Genomic DNA, 23,398 nt, shown 5'->3' with positions numbered 1-23,398 from the left:
ATTGTGCTTGATAGTACATTTGCAACATGGGATATGAAACTTTTCATATCTTATGTTTTAAACTTTATAATTAACTCTTAATAATGCACTTAATTATAAATAAACTCTTAATAATGCAGACAATGCCAATGGCGTCTTATTTCTTTGGAAAATTATTTCTAAATTGACCCCACTCTAAGATTACTCTCAATCAACTATTGATAATAAAGATTAAAGAAAAGAAAAGAAAAAATAAATAAATAAAGAACTTTTGCCCCTGAATACAGTTTTCTATTCATTTATTTTTTATTTTGTGGTGTTTTCTTATATAATGATTATTGTTTTGGGTTAATATTGTAGATTCTAATTTGCAGAAATCATAGAACTCGCAATTTTGATGAGTTATTTATTCTTATCAAGTAATTAGTTTTCTTTTTTTTTCTTTCTGACACTTAAAAATAATAAAACAAAAAGAAACAATAAAAGAAAAAATTAATTAGACTAAATTAATTTTTTTATTATTATTTCTTTTTGAACTATATATTTTATGATATAATAATTAAATTAATTATTATATCATAAAATATATAGTTCATGTAAATATTTTGTAATATCTTGTAAATATTGATTCCGAAATCAAAATTTTAAAGAATTAGATAAAAAAACTCAATACTATAAATTGTATAAGTTTATAACTATATAACACAATTTACATATTTTATAAAAATTTATATAATATTTCAAATAACCTGTAAATAACCAAATAGAGGGTCATTAATTGAATTCCAAACCAAATAAAATGTCTGGGCAGCATTAAACCAATAAGTTGAAATCCTAAAATAAAAATATACATCAATAGTCATAGACCTTTCAAAATTTTTTTTACTAACCTTGAAATTTTTACAAAAACCTGAAAGAAATTAAAACCAGAAAATACTTAGTTTTAAAAATACATATAATAATGTTAAAACGAAAGAAAAAATATGTCTTATGTAAAAAATTTATAACAAATTTTAATTACTCATTTTAATGAGAGTTTAAAGAAATCTAAATATATTAAGTTTTTTTTATCTTTTTCTTTCGCTAAAATAAAAATTAATAAAGTTGTTTATTCTTTACATGTTGACATCTAATTATTAATAACTGTATGTGTTGTTATTGAGATGATGTTGATAGCTAAAAATACATCATTAACGGCTTTTGTTGATAACTAGATGTTTTCATTGCATTGTTCATTCGTGTTAAAAAAAAGTCCTAAATTTTTGTTCATCATGCTCATATATATATATAAATATATATATATATATATATATATATATATATATATATATATATATATATATATATATATATATATATATATATATATACACACACACATATACATATACATATTTACATATATATGGTTATCCTGCTACTAGAAAAATGTAACCCAATACAATATGTTTCATGTTGTGTTGCCTTGTAGGATACGCTTCTTTAGGCAAAGCCTAGGAGATGCCAACTCTGACTTAACACACCCCTTGCCTTTGCGCTTTAGGTTGAGTAAAGGCTAGAGAAAGTGTCTCAATAAAAATACTCATCATGGGCAGACGTTAAATACATTTGGCAACTGTCTTGTAGTAGGCCTCCTAGGCAAATATTTAAGGGGTAAACATTCTATCTGTTGACCAGCTTTACACCCCTTCTTTTGAATGCTGGATCTTCTTGACTTATTTCATGGGATTTGCTTATGTCTAGGTAGGGACTAGGGCTCCGGCTCCACCTAAAAAAGAGACTTTTTGCAAACCCTGCAAATTTATAAGACTTAGCAGGGGTTGATAGCCGGAGCTAGAAAAAAATTTATAATACTTTATATATTATAATTTTATGCTTACATTTACTTTTTATTAAATACCTAGATATAATTATATTTTTTAAACTTTAATTTACTTCCAACAAGATTGCAAGCAATCACTATTAAGTTATAAGTTACTTTAAAATAAAGAATAAGTTAAAATACTAGGAAAAGGTTAACTCAAGACTTAAAAAATTATAGGTTGTATAAAAAAGGAAAATACAAAGATGGGTACGAGTTTTAAAGTTTTTTGATGTGCAAGGAAAACAATTGGATAAATGAAAGTTTTTACAGCATGAAGGATTCAGTGAAAAAATGCAACTTGTTGAATAAGAAGCCGAGCAAGAATAAGTTTTGGTTTATCATATAAGAGATGATAGCTTGTTTGAACATTGACCATGATAGTATTTGTAGAAAAAAGAAAGAAATGCAACCTTACAACATTGGGAGAGTAACTCAAGCTTGGCAGATAATGCAGCTCTAATTACATTTACAATGTGCTTTTAGACTTAGTCTGAGAGTAAGAGGGTTGTTATTTATCAATATAGGAATCCCAACAATATTGCAATATTTTTATGCAGTAAATGAGTTTTGTTGTCCAACAAAAATAGCATTTACTGCATAAAAATATTGCAATATTGTTGGGATTCCTATATTGATAAATAACAACCCTCTTACTCTCAGACAAAGTCTAAAAAAATAAAAATAACAAAAATAATTTCAAGTCCAGAATTTAAATCCATAAGCCACTGCAAGTCTTAGGCTGTTACAGAAAAGAGACCAGGTCAAGTTTTGGCTGCTTGTTCAAAGCAATCAAAAAGTGAAGATTTTTGTCAAAACAAGAGTATAAAATTGAATCATCGGCTAATAGAGCCACTTTAAATGTAAAATTTTCATGAAAATCCATGTAGTACATAAGAAACAATACAGGAGAAAAGATACAAAACTGAACAAAACTGAACATCTGATACAAGATTAAGTAAAATAAGAATAACAGGGCATAACATCAGACAGGACTTTTTTAAATTGGCTTCTTGCAATAATAAAAGAACACTTTTTCTTTAGAGATGTTCTTGTAATAAAAATGAAAAAAATGATTAATATTTAATAAAGCAACTGCTCAAGAAAAATGTGGAGTAGAATGAAGCTTGACATAAAATTGAAGAGAAGTAATAAAAGCTTCCAAATGCACTTTATGCATACATATTATGGATATAAATATAAATGTTTGCTATTTATTTAGATGCTGGCACACAATATCCTTTCATTATTATATAAACTTTAGTATTTATATGGTGCAGTATTTACCAAAAGACAAAAAAAGACAAGATGATCAGATGGATGTGTGGTGTGACTCTAGCAAGACAAGAAAAGGAGGCATAACCTTGGACAGATTAGAAAAAAATGTTGTATCAAACAACATTTGTTAGAAAAGATTAAAAAGATTCAGATAACAGCATGTAGAGAGGTAGCATTTTCAGGAGAAAATGGTAATGGTAAAAGAAAGAAAACTTGAAGAGAGTGCCTTACATATTGTATGAATGACTTTTAGTTAAGGAAAGAAAATGCTCTAGATTGTTTATATTAGAAAAGCATAAAAGAGAAAGGCTAAATCATGATGATGAAGATGATGATGATCATTATCATCATTATTGTCATGATAATGATCATAAAGATTATAATTTTGATGATGACAATGATGATGATGATGATGATGATGATGATGATGATGATGATGATGATGATGATGATGATGATGATGATGATGATGATGATGATGATGATGATGATGATGATGATGATGATGATGATGATGATGATGATGATGATGATGATGATGATGATGGTGATAATGATTATAATCATAATAATAATAATGATGTTTATATATCCATATATATACAAAATATAACACGAATTTTGAATTTTAAAAATATACTTTAGAATGTATAAATGTTTATGCAGCCACGGTCACAAACCCAGCCCTGGCTATATTTCTCCTAATAAGGGTACAACTGTAAAACTCAGCCTCATGGTTCTGAGCCCAGCTGATCATCCAGTTTTCAAAACTTTGTGATATCTCTGACTCCATCAACAGCTGTAAAGTATCAGAGTACTAACAGTGCCATTTTACACATGGATGGTGTCCCTGTTCATAAATTTGGTGTGCATGGTTGAGACCACATTTGGAGTTTTTTGATGCTTATTAATCGAAATGAAGCAATTAATTGTACTACTAGATAGTGTACTGAATACTAAATGTGTTAGTATTCAGTACACTATCTAATATTATTATAAAATATATCTATTTTAGTCAAGCTTTTTACCCAATTTAAAAAAAGACTCAAAAGAATCAAAAACTATTAAACACAAAAAATCACTGTCATCATCAAATTCTTTAATTCACTATAATTCATGGTCTTCAACGTAACTTTTTTTCTGTTGAGTCTTATCTCTTGCAAAGTTCACCAGACCTACTTGCTCTTTGTGAGACTAATTTAAGTTCGGCTGTCTCATCTTGTGATCTTAGTGTTGATGGTTATCTTCCTTTAATTCATAAAGACTCCAATAAACACATGCTTGGCCTGGGCATTAACATTGGTAAGAATTCGCCTATTTGTTCTGGACACTAGATTTGAATCCACAGTCTATTCCTTTATGTGCTTTTATTTAGAACCACATCACTCTATCACTTTTCTCTTTCTTCTATATCACTCTCTCTCTCTCCTCAAGACTGCATTCTTTTTAATTTTATTTCTGATCAAATCTGTAACAAAAATATTTAATTTTCCAACTTACTCTCCAGACAATCTGAATCATTTATTTTCTCTACTTGATTGTGTCTTTTTTCTGATCCTAGTCAGTGCTCAGTTTCTTCAAATTCACCCTTAAGTGCTTCTGATCGTGGCTTGGTGCCTTTAAAACTAATATCTCATTCTTCTTCATCATCAAAACTCTTGTACCATCGTACCACTTGCACTACCACAAAGCTGACTGGGACTCTTTTCATGTATTTCTTTGTGATGGCCTTTGGGTAGAAATCTTTCATCTTCCTGCTGACGAATGTGCTTTTTGGGCAACTTTTTGGATTCAGGCTAGCATGAAATCTTTTATCCACTCTCGACAAATTCAAATCAAGTCTCACTCGTCTCCATGGTTTTGCTCTCATTGTGCTGCTGCAATTTCCAACGATGTTCTTGCTAATCTATAACCATTGTCAAATCGTCGAAATGCTTCTCTTTCTCTTCTCTATAAATACTATAACAGGCACTGCTCTAAAGAGCTAAAGTCTCTTGTGTTATCTACTAAAATTCAATCTCGTGTTACTTGTCATTCAATTAAGTCTCATCCTTTTACTGTGACTTTTTCTAAGTGCTCCAAAAATTCTTATATGTCTAGTTTTTTTTGTTAAACATCAGTTCTTAGGAATCCGCTATCTTGAGTTTGTTTTCCTGATTCATATAATTTGCTATCTTTTAAGTCGTCTGTTAATCGTTATCTTGCTTTATACATTCATCTTTTTTCCCCAGTAACTTCCAACTCGAATAGTTGTTGCAGTCTTGTTGGAAGTAAAGATATTTGGACCTTGTACTGTACAACAAGTACAGTACAAGGTCCATAGTTGAGATTAAAAAAAAATTAATTAAAAGTTCTGTTCAATCTATACACTGCTGTATTGCTGCTGGCACAGGTAACTAACTGATTTATAAGGCTAAGTCTGTAATTACACAATAAAGTATCTAGATTAGGCAAGCCTAGTACCATACACATATTTGTAGCGCTTGAGTACTTATCATATCCAAAAAGCATTTTAACACATTTCTTGTAACAAGAGTCTAGCTTTAACATAGTATTTTCACTAAAATTAGTCCAAAGAGCCACATTATAAAAACAGAGGCAGTAGGTCCTAAATAACTGCACTTTTACCTGAATTGAGCATTTCTTGAATCGTCTGATTAATGTTTGTATGCATATAAAGACATTTAATCTCTCAATATATATCAGCATTATCAAACAAACCATTTTCTATTATGTGACCCAGATACTTGAATTTGTCAATGAAAACTAATTCACATCCAGCTAAGGTAAACAGTGGAAAATTGCTTGACACAATCTTACATCTCTGTTTTGAGTTAAATACCACACACCTTTTTTTTTTGTATTAAATGACATGTTTATGAAAGTGGCTTCAACATTTAATGTAGTTAATAATTTTTGTAATGCAAACCAAGATGGAGCAATTAGTACAATATCGTTGGCATATGCCAAAAGATTCAAAAAAGCTGCACCTACGTTACTTCCAATATGCATATTCGTAATATTGAAAATCAGTTTTATATAAAATATGAACAAGAACGGTGAAAGAATTCCACCTTGACGTACACCATTGCGTAAAGCTATCAGTGTTTACTTTCTGCCATCTGACAAACAGTTTGATTCTTGTACCAAGATGCAAGTAGACAGACAACATTCTTGGCAATACCCTAATCAATTAATTTAGAAAACAATTTTTAATAATTAACACTATCAATAGCATTGTGGAAATCTATAAAGAATGTGAATGGCTTCCTCTAGAAATATAGTATTTAACTGTCTTTTTTAAATAATATGTACAAGACATTGAGGAATGATTTTTCTTGAAACCAAACTGAAAATCATCAGCATTATCATGAGATTTAATTCTTTCTAATAAAATACCTTCAAGTATTTTAGAACAAGCGAGAGAGATTGCGATTGCCCTGTAATTATTTTTATCTGTTAAGTCTCCAATTTTAGATTTTACTAAAATTGGAGACTTAACAGAGCTATTTCGTGGCTTCACAAAATGTTGATGGCAAATGTCCAAACAAGCATAAATTAAAAAAAAAATACTTAGAGAGACAGTCTATGTCCTCCATATATAAATGATTCCATAAGTCATCTGGTCCAGCAGATTTTCTCTTTTTTTGCTTATGCAAAACAATATAACATCTATAATAGCAACTCTAACAGGTATGTTTAGCAATGAAGAATGCACTTTCTGTCCAAACTGTATTCTATGCTGGTTATCATTAAGTGAATTATATAGTGCTTGAAAATGTTTCTTCCACATAGTGGCGATGTCCTTGTCACCAGTAACTCCATTAATATTAGCAACATGATTGGTTGCCTTTACATTATTAATTTCATACACACTGTTCCAAAACTTTAAAGGATCGCCATTATTGATATTCTGTGCACATCTGTCAACTTTAATTTGCTCAGTATGATTTTTATAGCACCTAAAAGCAAGTTTAAATACTGACCGAGTTTTTTTCATTCTTTCGAAGACAATTAGGTTTTCCATCAATTACCCATTGTTTAAATGCATCCCTGGCAAACTCATGTTTATCTGCAACATAGTCATTCTGTCCAGGAAAATTAAATTCCGAATTTACTTTTAAACCCATATGAGGTATCACGCCATCCTCAGCAGATTGCATACATTTTATAATGTTATTGTAAAAAAGATCAATTTCAGAATCAATACATTCATGAAATACAGAACAATTAAATATACTAAGAGGTACTTTTACTCTTTTTCAAGTAAATAACCCACCCTTCGTTCATATTGAGTTAAAATGGAATAGTCTCAAGCTTGCCAATCCGGCTTACTAGGCAACATTTGAAAGTAGAATTACTATCTATTATAGCAGCTTTGCTATTTACTAAGCATAAAATTGAAAAAGCTAATGGTCTATGGTCTGATGCAATGACTTCTGTTAATACCGTAACATTTACTATTATTTATCCACAGCATGGCTACATAAGACATGGTCTAGCCAAGTAGTATTCTTACTGTCAACACTGATATAGGTATAAGCATTATTTAATCTGTTTATATCAGATTTAACCAGATTATTTTCAGCAGCAAGATTTGGGAACTCGTCATAAAATCTTGACCCTTCATAACAATTAAAATCACCTGTAATAATAGTGTATACTGTATCTGTTTCTACTATAATGGCATTCAATTTGGAGCATATCTCAATATAGGCTTGAAGACTCTCCTCATCGTTATAATTAGTAGGCATGCATACATTCATAAGCAGCACCGGCCCGATATTGGTATCGATACGCAAGCATGCAATCCTTGATTCAAGTGATTCAACAATTTTATTACAGCTTGCAAAACTTTTGAGATGGACAATATGGCAGTACCACCATAAGACCTTCCATTTATTACATTTGATGATATGTTGATTGCAGACAATTCAATACCATAGAAATCAGGATGTATACTGTTCAACATATCAAGGTCAAACGGAAATAGCCAATGTTCTTGTAATAACACAAAGCCATATGACATACACAAGTTTTCAATTGAAAATAAACTTTTATTTAAAGACCGACAATTGAATGAACAAAAAGACAATGATTTATATGTACAAAAAGACAATGTATACTGTACACATTTAATTTTTTTTTTATAGTCTATTTTAGAAATACAAATTTATATATGCTAAACATAAAGCAAGTTGAGCCCTGAAATCAAAAAAAAAGTTTATTGAGTTTTTGGGTGTTATTTTGGGTACAGGTTTTTGGGTGCCAAGCCTGATCACAATTGATGTCTGCAATATTATTTTAGCTGTATGCTTATTTGTAAAAATCATTACTTTTGTTTTATTTTAATTGATGTTGAGCTTGTTAGTACAGCGAAAAAAAATTAGCAGATAATAAACTTGCTAAATGTAGATAAGATATCCATTCTTAGATAGCAAACATATGCACCACTAATTATTGTTATGTTGTCAGAAACAATATTGATTCAAATAAAAATTGTTGCTTATTAAGTTTGAAGCATTATTAGAGAAACTAATAACAATATTATAGTAATATTTCTATAACTATTGATGTCATAAATATCACCTATTTACAAAGTGTAAAAAGTTTATAAAGTGGCATAATTTTTATGTTGTTTCTGAACATTTGTTGTACCTAATTATTAATGGATGAGTAATTGACCTGTAAGATTATCAGAAAAACCAAAATATTCAGAATTGGTTTTAAATTACTATGGCAACTTCATATTTATCACTCATATCCAATAAAAAATTTAAAATATTGTTAACCTTTTCAAATCTTTTAGGTATTGTTAAATGATTGTTAATAAAATTATGAGAATAATTTAGTACACAATCTGAATTAGATTTGAATGTACAGACAAACTTGCTAAAAAATAATGACTTCTCAATAAGGGATCAAAAACCAGAACTGGTTAACCGATTTTTTGTTCAACTTGCTGCAGATTTCTTATTTTGACAAGTAGAAAATTGACATTAAAAGCACAAATATTATGAATATATTGAATTTTAAAAAGTACTTTGATAATGCATTTAGTTATATTTATTTTCATGTTTTTCTACCAATTAAAAATATAATACAAATTTACAGAACATTTCAACATCTACATTTTATAATATTTATAATAATCAAAACAATCTAGCAAAAACAAGTAACTAACTTGTAGTATTTTTCTTTTTGATAATTTTTCATCCACAAATTAAAATGATAACAAATTAAAATAATTAAACAAGAAAAAAAATTTGTTATTAACAAAAATGTTTTTGTAATTTTAAGTAATGCTGACTTTTCTGTTACAATAAATATTATAAATCGTAGTATATTTTTACACTATTCTGTTTTTAAACAAATCGGATGCATAAACTGTCATGTAATAAAAACAATAGATAAAACATTTTCATATGAGAATCTGTAAATTAGTAAACATGCTAATTGAGTTGCAAAAATGAAAGAAAAAAAATGGAATAGTAAAAAGAGACAAAAAGAAAAGATGATCTGAGGTTGCCATCAATCTAGATTTGAAATAATTAAATAAATAATAAACAATATTAAAGTAATAAACAATTACTGTTTAATAATTGTATGGCAATAAATTTATGGTAAACATTTTGTTTTCTTGAACTTTTTTGTTTTTTTTAGTTTACAGATTCAACTTCAGAATTTAGTTTTAGTAGGTTACAATGAATTTTTACAGCAAAAATAAAAATTTGTTTTCATAATTAAAAACCAGCATAAAACAGGTTAGCTGGTATTGAAACTCAAACCCAATTTTCAATGTTTGAATAGGCCTCCTTGTTGTTGTAAAGCATGATTAGAAAAAAAAAGAATCTTCAAAGCTGGTTTTAACTTTGACCTTGAGGTCATAATTTATGAGATAAGTTGTTAAAAAAACTATAAGATGTTATGCAATCATTAAAAACAAACTTATTTCAAACATATTGATTTAACTATATTAATACTATTAACTAAAAGAAAATAAGTACACATGCATTAGTTATCATTTAATAAATCCTTTATTAACAAATAATATTTTTTCATTAAATTATTGACATTATTCTGTTATATTATGCAAACTTATTTAATTTTTGAAATAAACATGTAAAAAAAAATTTATTCATTATTTAAAAAAAAAATTATTTTTATATCTCAGTAGAACCTTTGTAATGATTTAAAAAAAAACTTAAAACGCCTACTTGTATTGATTTAAGAATAAATTTACGTAATAAAATTGAAAAACAGAATTCATAAGATTTGCAGCAATAGTTGTTGTAGCATAAGCTAAAAAGTTTGATTGTTGAAATCGTAGCAACATTTTTTTGAGAAATTACAAGCTTAAAAACTAATTAGAATTTGAAATAATTATTGTTTTAAGACTAGAACTTGAAGAGTCATTGTTGGAAATACCACAACAAAACATGATTTCTAATTTATAAAACGCCGAATAAAATTTTTTCCCGCTAACTTTAGAGAACTTCCTTGTTTTGATGACAATTTAAAATTCCAAAGCAGTAATTTAAAGTTTCAAAACTTTTTATTTGAAACATTCCTAACTTTTTATTTTAATTATGAATTATATTTTCTTTATATTCAGAAAAATTTATGTGATATTTATGTGATAATTAATTAAAGTAATATGATATTTTTAAATTTTAATTATTAATTTTTAAACGAAAAATTTTTTAAAAATTTTTAAATGAAAAAATTTTTAAATGATAAATTTTTAAATAACAAATAAATTATTAATATATAAATAATATATAATATATATATATTAAATAATATTAAATAAAAATAAATAAAAAAATAAATTTTTAAATGATAAATTTTTAAATAACAAATAAATTATTAATATATAATATATATATATTAAATAATATTAAATAAAAATAAATAAAAAAATAAATTTTTAAATGATAAATTTTTAAATGAAAAGTTTTTAAATTTTTAAATTATTAATTTTTAAATATTAATTAATTTAGTGTTATATTAATTAAATTAATGTGATATTTATGTGATAATTAATAAAATTAATGTGAAATTTGTGATAGCAACTATTTTTATTTTTTATATAAAACATATCTAATCTTTAAAACAAATTATAAGGTAAAGCATCACTTGGTTAATAAAAAATAAGCAGACTCCAGCAATAATAAATTGCTTCCAAAACCGTGTCTGAAAAAAAACCGGTTATTTGCTTCGCTATAACTTGCGAAAATTTGAGATCGTAACTTTGAAAATAAACATACCAGATTTTCGAAAAAAAAAAAATTTTCCAAAATGCCTTTAAATGTTTAACAACGAATTTCATAAAAAATAACTTTACGATAATCACATAAAAGCTTGTTATTTTAAATCAAATTGCAATTTTGTCTTTTTTGTGTTGTTATTAGGATACGCAAATACCTTATCGATATTTATAAGGGTAAGCGTGGGGTAGTGAAGGCAAATACTGATAGCAATACAACCTTTAGTAATTGCTCCCAAAATCTTATCTAAAAAACTGACTTTAATTGTCCCTATGGTAAATTAGAAACTCTAACACTTATGTCAGTGTTCGTAAGGCTCGATTTTATTTTAAAATAGCCATGTTACTAACAGTTAAATTTTTGTCTGTTTCGCCACACCTGCTTGCTAGTAGGTGCCTGTGCAGATAATAAATGTTTTAATTATTTTTAAATCGTTATACAACACTATTTTGTTTTTCATAATAATTTTTAAAGGATGTAGTTAAATACTTGAAACATTTTTCTTAATTAAATCATAAAATATGACATAAATTTTTAGCTTAACGAAAAAGTTATTATATTTTCCAACCTAAATATTTTTCTATATATATCTCCTGATTTAATTATACTGTAACTCTGTTACGAAAAATGCTACGTTGAAATTCCATGATGTCAATTGGTTTACGGCTTAAGTGGTTTTTAATCTATAAATATTTATACAGTTTTATGTGTAGTTATTAATGAGTTTCTACGGTTTTGAATGTTATTTTTTGAGGGTTGTAAATTAGTATACATCGCAAGAATTTGAAATAAGACAAGTTCTCATAAATTACTTAAACATAAGCTGTTGCATTCTTGTATTCGTTTATATGTATATATTAAAAACAACTATATGAGCGTTTTTCAACCTTCTCTTTTATTACATAAAATCGTATATAAATACAAAGTTATAATTCCCATGACAATTATAAAACAACAATAGTCATTAAAAACCATAAATGAATGCGTGACTTTTACCACGTTTATCAACGTGACTTATACCACGTATATGTAATAATTTTAATTCACCAACTTTAATAGAACATAAGCAAAGAAGTTTATATTTAAAACCTACTATTTTTGTGAGACAAGAAAACTCATTTATTTACTGCAAAAAAATATTGCAATATTGTTGGCATTCCGATATTAATAAATAACAACCTTCTTTCTCTCAGACAAAGTCTAAAAGAACATTTTAAATGTAATTAGACCTGCTTTATCTCCCTAGCTTGAGCCACTCTCCCATTGTTGTAAGGTTTCGTTTCTTTCTTTTTTCTGCAAATACAATCATGGTCAATGCATAAACAAGCCATCATCTCTATTACGATAAACCAAAATTCATTCTTGTATGTTTCCTATTCAACAAGTTGCATCCTTTTACTGTATCTGTCTCCTCATGCTATAAAAACTTTTATTATTCCAGTTTTTTTCCTTGCTCATCAAAAAAACCTTATAACTATAAGCCATCTTCATGTTTTTTATTTATATACAATCTACAACTTTTCAAGTTTTTATTTAACCATTTCCTAGTATTTTTACTTATTCTCTATTTTAAAGTAACACATAACTTAATAGTGATTGCTTGCAATCTTGTTAGAAGTTAATTAGAGTTTGAAAATATATAAATATATGCCAGTATTTAAGAAATAGTAAATGTAAGCATAAAATTATAATATATAATGTATGATAAATTTTTTTCTAGCCCCAGCTATCGACCCCTGCTAAATCTTATAGTTTAGCTGGGCCCGGGTTTGAAAAAAGTCTTATTTTTAGCCGGGGCCTGGTCATTTACTACTGTGATTGCTAAACACTTGTTCGACAAAGACGAAATAATACTCGTTTTGTAAAACTAGTATATAAATTGCACTTCGATATTAATCTTGGTGACCAAGACAAAAAGTGGGCTCCACATACTGTGTTCCAAATTGGTGAAGAAAGTCTTCAAGACTGGACAAAAGTAAAAAGAAAGAGTTTACCTTTTGGAGTCCCCATGGTTTGGCAAAAACCTCTAAACCACATTAATGACTGCTACTTTTGTCTGGTACTACTGCTTTTGGCAAAATAAAGAGGCAAAAAATAGCTTATCCTAATATTCCTTCTGCTGTTAGACCAATTCAACATTCTGATGAGATTCCAGTTCCAATTTTTAAAGGTTCATTTTTGCCTGATAATGAACAAATGTCTGCTACAAAAATAGAAGAGTTTTTATCAGAATTGAAAGACTTTTCATTTAATGCTAAACAATTTAATTCGCCTCTGCGTTTTAGTCAGATAAAATTGAATGACTTAGTTCGTGTTTTAGGACTTCTTAGGAATGCAGCAAAAGCTGCATTCTTAAAAAGTCCTTAAGCGTCTAGATTAAAAGAAAAGAACCTTCTTAATCGCTATACAAAAGTTTCTTACTTTAGAATAAGAGTGAAACCTTTACTTAACTTGATTTAATACCACGTACAACACTGGTTTGTTTGTGTAGATTTAAAAAAATGCTTAATTTTGTCCTTGGTCTGCAGAAAGGTTTTACAAAACTTCCATGTTATCTCTGTATGTGGGACAGTCGAGCGAAAAAACAATACTGGATCCAAAATAATGGCCTATTTGCAACACTCGCACAGTAGGCTTGCAAAATATTGTAAATGAACTCATTGTTAGTTAAAAAGAAATAGTTTTTCCGTCACTTTATCTAAAACTTGGGTTCATGAAACAATTTGTTAAAACACTGAAAACTGATAGTAATTACTTTCAGTAATAGTTACAGCATTCAGTACATAGTTACAGCATTACCAGGTTTGTCAATGGAGAAAATAAAGACAGTCGTTTTAATGGGCCTTAAATTCGATGACTTATAAATGATAAAAAACTTATTAAAACAATGAATAACAAGGAGAAAATGGCTTGGTTGTCATTTGTGGTTGTTGTAAAAAACTTTCTTGGAAATAAAAAAAAAGAAAACAATGCAGATTTAGTTGGTAAAATGTTGAAAGCCTGTTAATAAAATCTTGGATACAAAATGAGCAAAAAACTTCATTTTACAAACAGTCATCTTGACCAGTTACCTTAAAATTTTGGAGATATAAGTCAAGAGCAAGGAGAGCAATTTTGCCAAGGACATAGTTTAACGATGATTAAACTATGACGTACGATGATTAAACTATGACGTAAATTTTAGCAAGCGGAATAATCAAATCAGAGAGGGGAGAGTCATTTTAAACGATAACTATCGTAATAACCTTTTATAAAAGGATTTATTTTAACATTTTAGAGAAAGCGTTGGTAGCTCAGTGATTAGGTGCGACATTCTCTCTGAGCTGAAAGGTGATGGTCATTAAAGTTTTAAATCAAGTTTATTGTTGCAATGCCTCCTCCTTGTGTTATTGTCCACTCCTCAAATGTAAAATGCACAATGCATTTTACAAATGAGGAATGGACTTGCAAAACCAGATGATTCAACTTTTTTTCATTCTGAGATAATGGCAAAAAATGTTTTTCAGTAAATCGAATAGCTGAAAATTTAAAAATTAAAAGCTAAATTATAGATATCATTAAAAGAATGTTTAAGAAAAAATTTGAGAACCGTGCTCTTTTGATCTTATTTTTATAACAAAATGAAAAAACGTTTTATCTTGTTTTGCATGCCAATTAATCTTTTTATCTGGTTTTGATCGAAAATTTATTTCTAACTGGTTTTCAAAAAAGCTTTATGAAGTCAACTTGACTAGTGACAATTTTAAGAAACAATATAATATCAGGTAACCAAAAAAGTTGCGGTTTTTCCGTATATAATAAAAACACACAAAACGACAAAAGTAAGTACATTTATTCATCAAAATAGTCACCATTAGCATCTAAAACCTTTTCCCAACGTAAAACAAGCTTATTTATTCCACTTCTAAAAAATTCTCGGTCCTTTGAGTCAATAAAAGCTTTCAACTCCATTTCAACCGCGTCCTGGTCTCGGAACTGCTGTCCTTTTAAATGATTTCCCAGGGAAAGGAAAAATTGGAAATCAGTAGGGGAGAGGTCTGGCGAGTATGGTGGATGAAGCAAACTCTCCCAACCAAGGCTTTGGAGCTTGTCCTGAGTCACGCGAGCGGTGTGCGGTCTCGCGTTGTCGTGGAGAAGCAGAACTCCTCTCCTGTGCACCAGTGCAGGCTGCTTTACAAGCAACAGGTAGTGAACTCGTTGCAGCTGTGCTGAGTAGACCAGTCCAGTAATGGTTTGGCCTGTTGGGAGCAGCTCGTAATGCACCACACCAGCTGTAGTCCACCTAATGCAGAGCAAAACCTTCCGCTCGTGGAGATTGGGCTTGGGTGTCTTTGGGATGGGGTCATCGGTGGACAACCAATGGTAGCAACGCTTGGTATTGTTGTACACAATCCATTTTTCGTCGCATGTCAATAAACGATCAAGAAAAGGCTCAACATTGTGGCGTGATAAGAGTGATGTGCAGATCGTAAGCCAATGCTTCTTGTTGTCGATCGACAATTTGTGCGGAACCCACCGACTCAGCCTCCACGCTTTCCCAATCGCATGCAGATGCAGGCGGATGGTTTCAACACTCACAGCAAACCTCACTGCAAGTTCTTGGCAAGTTTGGCTGGAGTCAGACTCGACAGCGTCCTTCAGTTCATCCTTATCAACCAACAATGGGCGTCCAGAACGCGGCAGGTCTTCGATGGACTCATCTCCCGAAGAGAATCGCTGAAACCACTTCTGTGCTGTGCGTTCACTTACTGTACCTTCTCCAAATGCTGTGCAGATGTTTTTGGCCGCTTGTGTTGCATTCCTTCCAAGTTTGAACTCGTAAAGTAAGCAAGATCGAATAATCGTTGGTTGGGTTGCCATCCTTTCTTTACACAAAACCTTTCCTGTAAGCTCGTTACAAGCCTACACTATATATGCAGCAACTGCGCATGACACACGCGTTCTATTACGCAACAAAGCTACTTGCCTTGTGCGATGTGGGTGTTGTAAAAAATGCTAAAAACAATTCAATTACCAAAAACCGCACGAACTTTTTTGGTTACCTAATAGTTCAAAACGCCCCTCTGCCTTAGAAAAAAAGAAATTTTAATGTTTGATATGTTGATAGGATTGATAAAGTTAAAACTCAATTGTAACTGTTTAAATATGGCTTTTATAATTTTAGTGAATTTTTTTGTATTTGATTTTTTTCTTAAATAACGTCCTCTAGTTTTTTAAAACGTTTTTAAAACAGAATGTTGATAAGATAAAATTTTTGTCTTATTTCGCATCGAAAATAAATTTTTTTTTAAACTGGTTTTACACGAGCTGAATAATTTAAGGCAGGTAAAATGTTATTAAAATAGTGGCTTTTAAATTTAATTTTTATTTGTAAAGATGTAAGAATATTAGTACTACAAAAAAACATTGCTAATTTTTTTTTTTTTTTTCAAAGTGAATTATCTGGTTTTGCAAATCCACTCCTCAAATAACAAAATAAAAAAAACTCAAACATAAAACTTTATACAGTAATTAAATACACCTTTGGTAGTCTAGGCTATGAAACGGTCAGGGTTTGAGATTAGAAGCTGCAAGACATTTTACTGGCACTACAATATAGGAAAATATTTGTGGAAAGGCTTCTACTACTACTACTAAAAATGAGGCCGATTTTTCTAACTGAAGGTGTGGAACTATCGCTGGCGAACTGGTGGACTATATTATAAAAAAAACATATCTGGTCTACAACAAGAGTATTATGTTTCTTATGTCCTTATTAGAGAAATCAATACGAACAGATCGTTCCAGTTTGTCAGAGCTGTCGCAAACCTGGCAATCTGTGTTTATCAAAAACTGAAAAATAAATACAATACTAGTTTTATCATTCTGCCAAAAAAAATATAATATTAACTTTATCATTCTTCTTTTGAAAGACAATGTTTTCATGACAAGACATCTCAACATAGTGATCCGGATAACAAAGTTATCTGCATTAAATAATCCTCTGCAAGCTTCCATCATCCAACATTTACGATCAAATATAAGTAAATTTGGATGAAGGATTTCTTTTTCTTTTTTTTTTAACTTTATTTAAAAAAGCAGCCTGGTTAAATTCAGAGAAGATAAACTGCATATTTCAGAAAAAGAGGCATGAGCATGCATTGAAACAAACCTTGGAATGATAATGTGTTGTCAGAATATACCATGGGTTCCGGGATATACTTGTGGATGTTGCAGGTCAACAATATAAGGCTGGTTTCGTGACTTCCTCTACGCTATAAAGTAGTTAGAATAAGTAGTAATTCATAAGTTTCAAAATTTATTTGAAACGTTTTTTTTACTTGTTATTGTTTATTTATTATTCAAAATAAAATTTGGAATTTATTACAACTTTTTTTATATACTTTTTTATGTTTAATGATATATAGATGTATTTCTATTATATATGTAAATATATATCATTTACGGAATGCTAAGTGCTCGGTGATAAGAATGCAAAATCTTTTTCTTGACCCGGTCATTTGTATATTTTATAAATACGAAAACTCTGAATGTTGTATTAATAGCAAACTGACAAAAATAAGAAATATAAAAAAAATTAAAATATAAAACTTTTTTTGTTTGTCCCAATAAAAAAGAACTTTTTCTCTTCAAATGTCTTTACACGTAAGCAATTTAAAAAAAACACTTTTGAAAGGATGAATCTAAGAGAAAAATTTGTGTTATATAACATAGAATATGTTATATAACACAAGGAGGAGGCATTGCAACAATAAACTTGATTTAAAACTTTAATGACCATCACCTTTCAGCTCAGAGAGAATGTCGCACCTAATCACTGAGCTACCAACGCTTTCTCTAAAATGTTAAAATAAATCCTTTTATAAAAGGTTATTACGATAGTTATCGTTTAAAATGACTCTCCCCTCTCTGATTTGATTATTCCGCTTGCTAAAATTTACGTCATAGTTTAATCATCGTACGTCATAGTTTAATCATCGTTAAACTATGTCCTTGGCAAAATTGCTCTCCTTGCTCTTGACTTATATCTCCAAAATTTTAAGGTAACTGGTCAAGATGACTGTTTGTAAAATGAAGTTTTTTGCTCATTTTGTATCCAAGATTACAACAGGCTTTCAACATTTTATCAACTAAATCTGCATTGTTTTCTTTTTTTTTATTTCCAAGAAAGTTTTTTACAACAACCACAAATGACAACCAAGCCGTTTTCTCCTTGTTATTCATTGTTTTAATAAGTTTTTTATCATTTATAAGTCATCGAATTTAAGGCCCATTAAAACGACTGTCTTTATTTTCTCCATTGACAAACCTGGTAATGCTGTAACTATGTACTGAATGCTGTAACTATGTACTGAAAGTAATTACTATCAGTTTTCAGTGTTTTAACAAATTGTTTCATGAATCCAAGTTTAAGATAAAGTGACGGAAAAACTATTTCTTTTTAACTAACAATGAGTTCATTCGCAATATTTTGCAAGCCCACTGTGCGAGTGTTGCAAATAGGCCATTATTTTGGATCCAGTATTGTTTTTTTGCTCGACTGTCCCACATACAGAAATAACATGGAAGTTTTGTAAAACCTTTCTGCAGACCAAGGACAAAATTAAGCATTTTTAAATCTACACAAATAAACCAGAAAAAATAATTTAATAACCTCATAAAGAAACTAATAACAGAGTAAAAGCTAACTGTAGGATAGTTGGACAAAGTGTTTTCTAGAATTTTGAAAAATGGAACCACTTATTTAGCACTTTATAAAAGTTTAGCAATAATTGAAGAGAGTTCTGGAAAACACTTTTTGAAGATTATGATGGAAATCTATTTTGGAGCACAAACTGTAGAAGTGTTTAATTAAGAATTAACTTTAGTATCGAAAGCCAGAGCGATTTGGATAACAATGGGTTAATCTGTTTATTATCATGATAATAATGATGATGTGATGATCATCATCATCATTATCATGATAATAATGATGATGATTTTAATCATGATGATATATATATATATATATATATATATATATATATATATATATATATATATATATATATTATGATAATCATGATGATATATAGTGCGGCCGTGGCGCAGTGGTTAGAGCGCTTGCTTTATAAGCAGAGGATCCAGGTTCGAAACGAGCTCTGAAAATATTTTCGCGTCACGGTAAGGAAGGATGGGTGAACTTCCTGGTTAAATGCACTTCCGAGGTGCTCTGTGACAAGACCGTTAGGTCTTCTTGGGGCACTAAAAAAAATATATATATATAACATAATTATATAAAAACATCATGACATATTATAAACATTATTATAATAATTACGATGATCATAATGATGTTTATATATGAATATATGTACAAAATATAACATGAATTTTGAAAAAAAATTATTTTAATTTAGGATGTATAAATGTTTAAACAACCCCGGGACCGGCCCCGGCCTCGGCCCCAGACCATGTTATGCGAATGCCATATATATTAGAGTTATTTTAAACGTTTAAGTAATCAATGAGGTTAAACTGCAAAGGCTGTGTAAAGACAATTTTCTTTCTTAAAGTAAGAACATGTAACCTTCAAATATTTTTTTTCAAAATAAATAAACGGAGTGACTGTTATAATATGCTGTAAGTATACGGTTATAAGAGCAGTATTTTAATGAAATTTGAAGTAAATAATAAGTATAATAATAGAGGTTGATAGAAGATAGATAAATAGATGTTGATAGAGGATAGATAAATAGATGTTGATAGAGGATAGATAAATAGAGGTTGATAGAAGTTAGATAAGTAGAGGTTTATAAAGGATAGATAAATAAAGGTTGGTATAGGATAGATAAATAGAGTTTGATAGAGGATAGATAAATAGAGGTTGATAGAGGATAAATAAGTAGATGTTTATTGAGAATAGATAAATAGAGGTTGATAGAAGATAGATAAGTAGAGGTTGATAGAGAATAGATAAATAGAAGTTGATAGGAGATAGATAAATAGAGGTTGATAGAAGATAGATAAATAGATGTTGATAGAGGATAGATAAATAGAGGTTGATAGAAGTTAGATAAGTAGAGGTTTATAAAGGATAGATAAATAAAGGTTGGTATAGGATAGATAAATAGAGTTTGATAGAGGATAGATAAATAGAGGTTGATAGAGGATAAATAAGTAGATGTTTATTGAGAATAGATAAATAGAGGTTGATAGAAGATAGATAAGTAGAGGTTGATAGAGAATAGATAAATAGAAGTTGATAGGAGATAGATAAATAGAGGTTGATAGAAGATAGATAAATAGAGGTTGATAGAGGATAGATAAATAGAGGTTGATAGAGGATAGATAAATAGAGGTTGATAGAAGATAGATAAGTAGAGATTTATAAAGGATAGATAAATAGATGTTGGTATAGGATAGATAAATAGAGGCTGGTATATAATAGATAAATAGAGGTTGATAAAAGATAGATAAGTAGAGGTTTATAAAGGATAGATAAATAGAGGTTGGTAGACGATAAATAAATAAAGATTGATACTACCCTCTATCATAAATAGAGGTTTATAGTAGATAAATAAATAGAGGTTTATTGAGGATAGATAAATAGAGATTGATATAGGATAAATATGTAGATGTTTATAGGGGATAGATAAATAGAGGTTTATAGAGAATAGATAAATTGAGGTTGATAGAGGATAGTTATATAAAGGAACAGTTATAGAAATAGAGGTCGGTGTGGAATAAACTTGCTAAGACCGATGTTAAAAACAAAGTGGAAATAGGAACAGAAAAGCTATCAAAGTTGTAATTAAAATAAAAATACGAAAAGTAATTTAAAAGTAATCATCAAAAGATATGTATACACTAAAATATAATTTTTAATTCACTTTTGAAAGCAGTTTTTATTTTCTACTAGTGCTTTAATATTATCTTTTGCTAAGATTTAATTCCAAATATGAAGAGAACGATATGTAATTTTAAATTGTTCCTGTTTGGTTCTGCATAAAGATTCAATAAAGGTGCATGTTGCGCGCAAAGTATGTTTAAAGTTAGGTTTTATTTCATAGTGGTCATGAAAAATTGAAGGACATTGTCGAAATTTACTTTTCTACATAAGGCATAAAAGTTTAAATATGTTTATATAATGTATAAGTATTCATACTTTTGAGAAGTGAATTAGCATGTCTGTTTTTTTTTTAAATTCATTATTTTTAAAGCATGTTTCTGTTTTTTATAGAGTGTTTCTAGTTTGTCTTTAGAAGTACTACTCCATGCGATATTTGCGTAATTTAAGTAACTTTGTATAAAACTGAAACATATTTGTTTTAGATAATTTAGTAAATCCCTTGATTGGTAAAGAATTCCAATACTTTTAGATATTTTGTTGTCAATAATAAATCGATAATATGTTTTTTCCAGATCGATAATATGTCGATAATATGTCGATAATATGTTTATTCCAGGTAATATTTTCGTCGATGAGAACACCAAAAAACTTTGTTGCTCTTTCGCGACTAATTTCTGTGTTTTCAATAATTATTTTGGAAAAGAAATAGAAATTCTTTTTGTTTTATTTAAAGAATGGAACAAAAAAAAACTTTGCTTTTTTTTAGAATTAATAAAAATTTGTTTGCTTTGAACCATATTAAAATAATTTCTAACATCATTCATTTGTACAAATAATTGAGGTATATCTTTTCCTGAATTTAATTTCTATATTTCTTTTTTTATTCTTTATTTCCTTCTAATATATATATACAATATTACTTAGGATAAACTTTAAAAAAAAAATTTAAAAGTGAAAGCGTTTGTGAACAAGCGGATAATATTTTAAAAATAAAAGTTAAAAATTTAAGTTTATAAATTTCGTCACGCAGTTTTTCGACCGTTTCTGATCCCTACACCCAATCAAAAATGTGAATAAATGGTACTATAAAATGATACTATAAATATATTTTCTTTCAGATATGATTTAAAACTTTTTTGAAAAAAAATTTTTTTTTCAATTTTTATAGCAAAGCCTGTTATCATAATGTGTTGCTTTTTTATACTATAAAGCTAGTTTTCCTACTTCTTTAAGAATAGGTATTAATAAAGATTTGAAGATTTTGTTACATTTTGTTGCAACAGATTATACACACATACATACATTCACACACACACACACACACACACACACACACACACACACACACACACACACACACACACACACACACACACACACACACACACACACACATACCCTCAACCAAATAACAACACACGCATATAAATATATTTATATGATTAATAGTGAAATGATGAGACATTCATAGAGATGAATTTTTTTTTTAAGAAGTTTTTTTATTAATATTGGAAAGAAGAAAGAGTGAACTTCAGATACCAAGAAAAAACGGTTATAAAGTTATTTTAAAATGTTGTGTTATATCCTACTAAGAAGACACGCTAAGAAGATTGCAAATCGTTGTTATAATTTAGTGAAAAATGAAACAAATAAAAAGGTTCCGTGCCTTTTCTGGCACTTTCTGGTTAAAAGCGTTAAAGTTTTTAATTAATGTTTCATTTATTTAAAACATTGTAAACAAACATTACAATTAAAATTAAGGAAATAAACTAATTTTTTAATAGTTTAATTACGTCACATAAAAGCTGTTTTTCTGTATTTACGAACAACTATCGGATGCGTACTAACAGAAATGTCACTGCACTAATTTTCTTTTGCGTTTTTGAAGCTTTGTTAATTAAAATTACTGTGACAATCAACAAGAAGAATGTGTTTGCAAACATTTTTACTTGCTCTGCGGAAATCTTTAATTAATTCTTTATATAAAAGCATGCCAATTTTTGAAAAACTTTAATTATTTTTTATTTATCATAAGACTTAGGAGCTAATAAGTGAAAAAAAGTTTTATAAAAAGGTAAGACTTTCTAATGCTTGAAAAATCCTTTTTTGACGATTTCATCTTTGTTTACAGTTTAAATCTGGATTTTAATTGAAAAAGTTGGTAATTTTTCTGGATTT

General features: G+C 28.8%; 2 protein-coding genes across 2 annotated transcripts in view; both read right to left on the bottom strand.

Moving 5' to 3' along the window:
• Positions 1 to 10,552, bottom strand: part of LOC105845573 (transmembrane protein 180) — a 95,997-nt gene extending 85,445 nt beyond the window's left edge. The window contains exons 1-2 of the mRNA XM_065807738.1: positions 10,336 to 10,552; positions 729 to 813 (exon numbers count right to left, since the gene is read on the bottom strand). Coding sequence (XP_065663810.1) covers positions 729 to 813; positions 10,336 to 10,454 — 204 coding nt within the window. The 5' untranslated portion in view covers positions 10,455 to 10,552. The remainder of the gene's footprint in view (positions 1 to 728; positions 814 to 10,335) is intronic.
• A 4,667-nt stretch (positions 10,553 to 15,219) lies between these two features.
• Positions 15,220 to 16,248, bottom strand: LOC136086259 (histone-lysine N-methyltransferase SETMAR-like). The gene has a single exon (XM_065808545.1). It carries the CDS (start codon positions 16,246 to 16,248, stop codon positions 15,220 to 15,222), a length of 1,029 nt encoding a protein of 342 aa, XP_065664617.1.
• Positions 16,249 to 23,398: the final 7,150 nt, after the last annotated feature.

The sequence above is a fragment of the Hydra vulgaris genome, chromosome 10, assembly GCF_038396675.1.
Source record: "Hydra vulgaris chromosome 10, alternate assembly HydraT2T_AEP".
NCBI lineage: Eukaryota > Metazoa > Cnidaria > Hydrozoa > Anthoathecata > Hydridae > Hydra > Hydra vulgaris.
This window is presented reverse-complemented; position numbering and strand designations above follow the sequence as displayed.

Bases quoted from the DNA above. Each gene is read 5' to 3' on its own strand.
- LOC136086259 (XM_065808545.1), bottom strand. From the start codon at position 16,248: ATGGCAACCCAACCAACGATTATTCGATCTTGCTTACTTTACGAGTTC.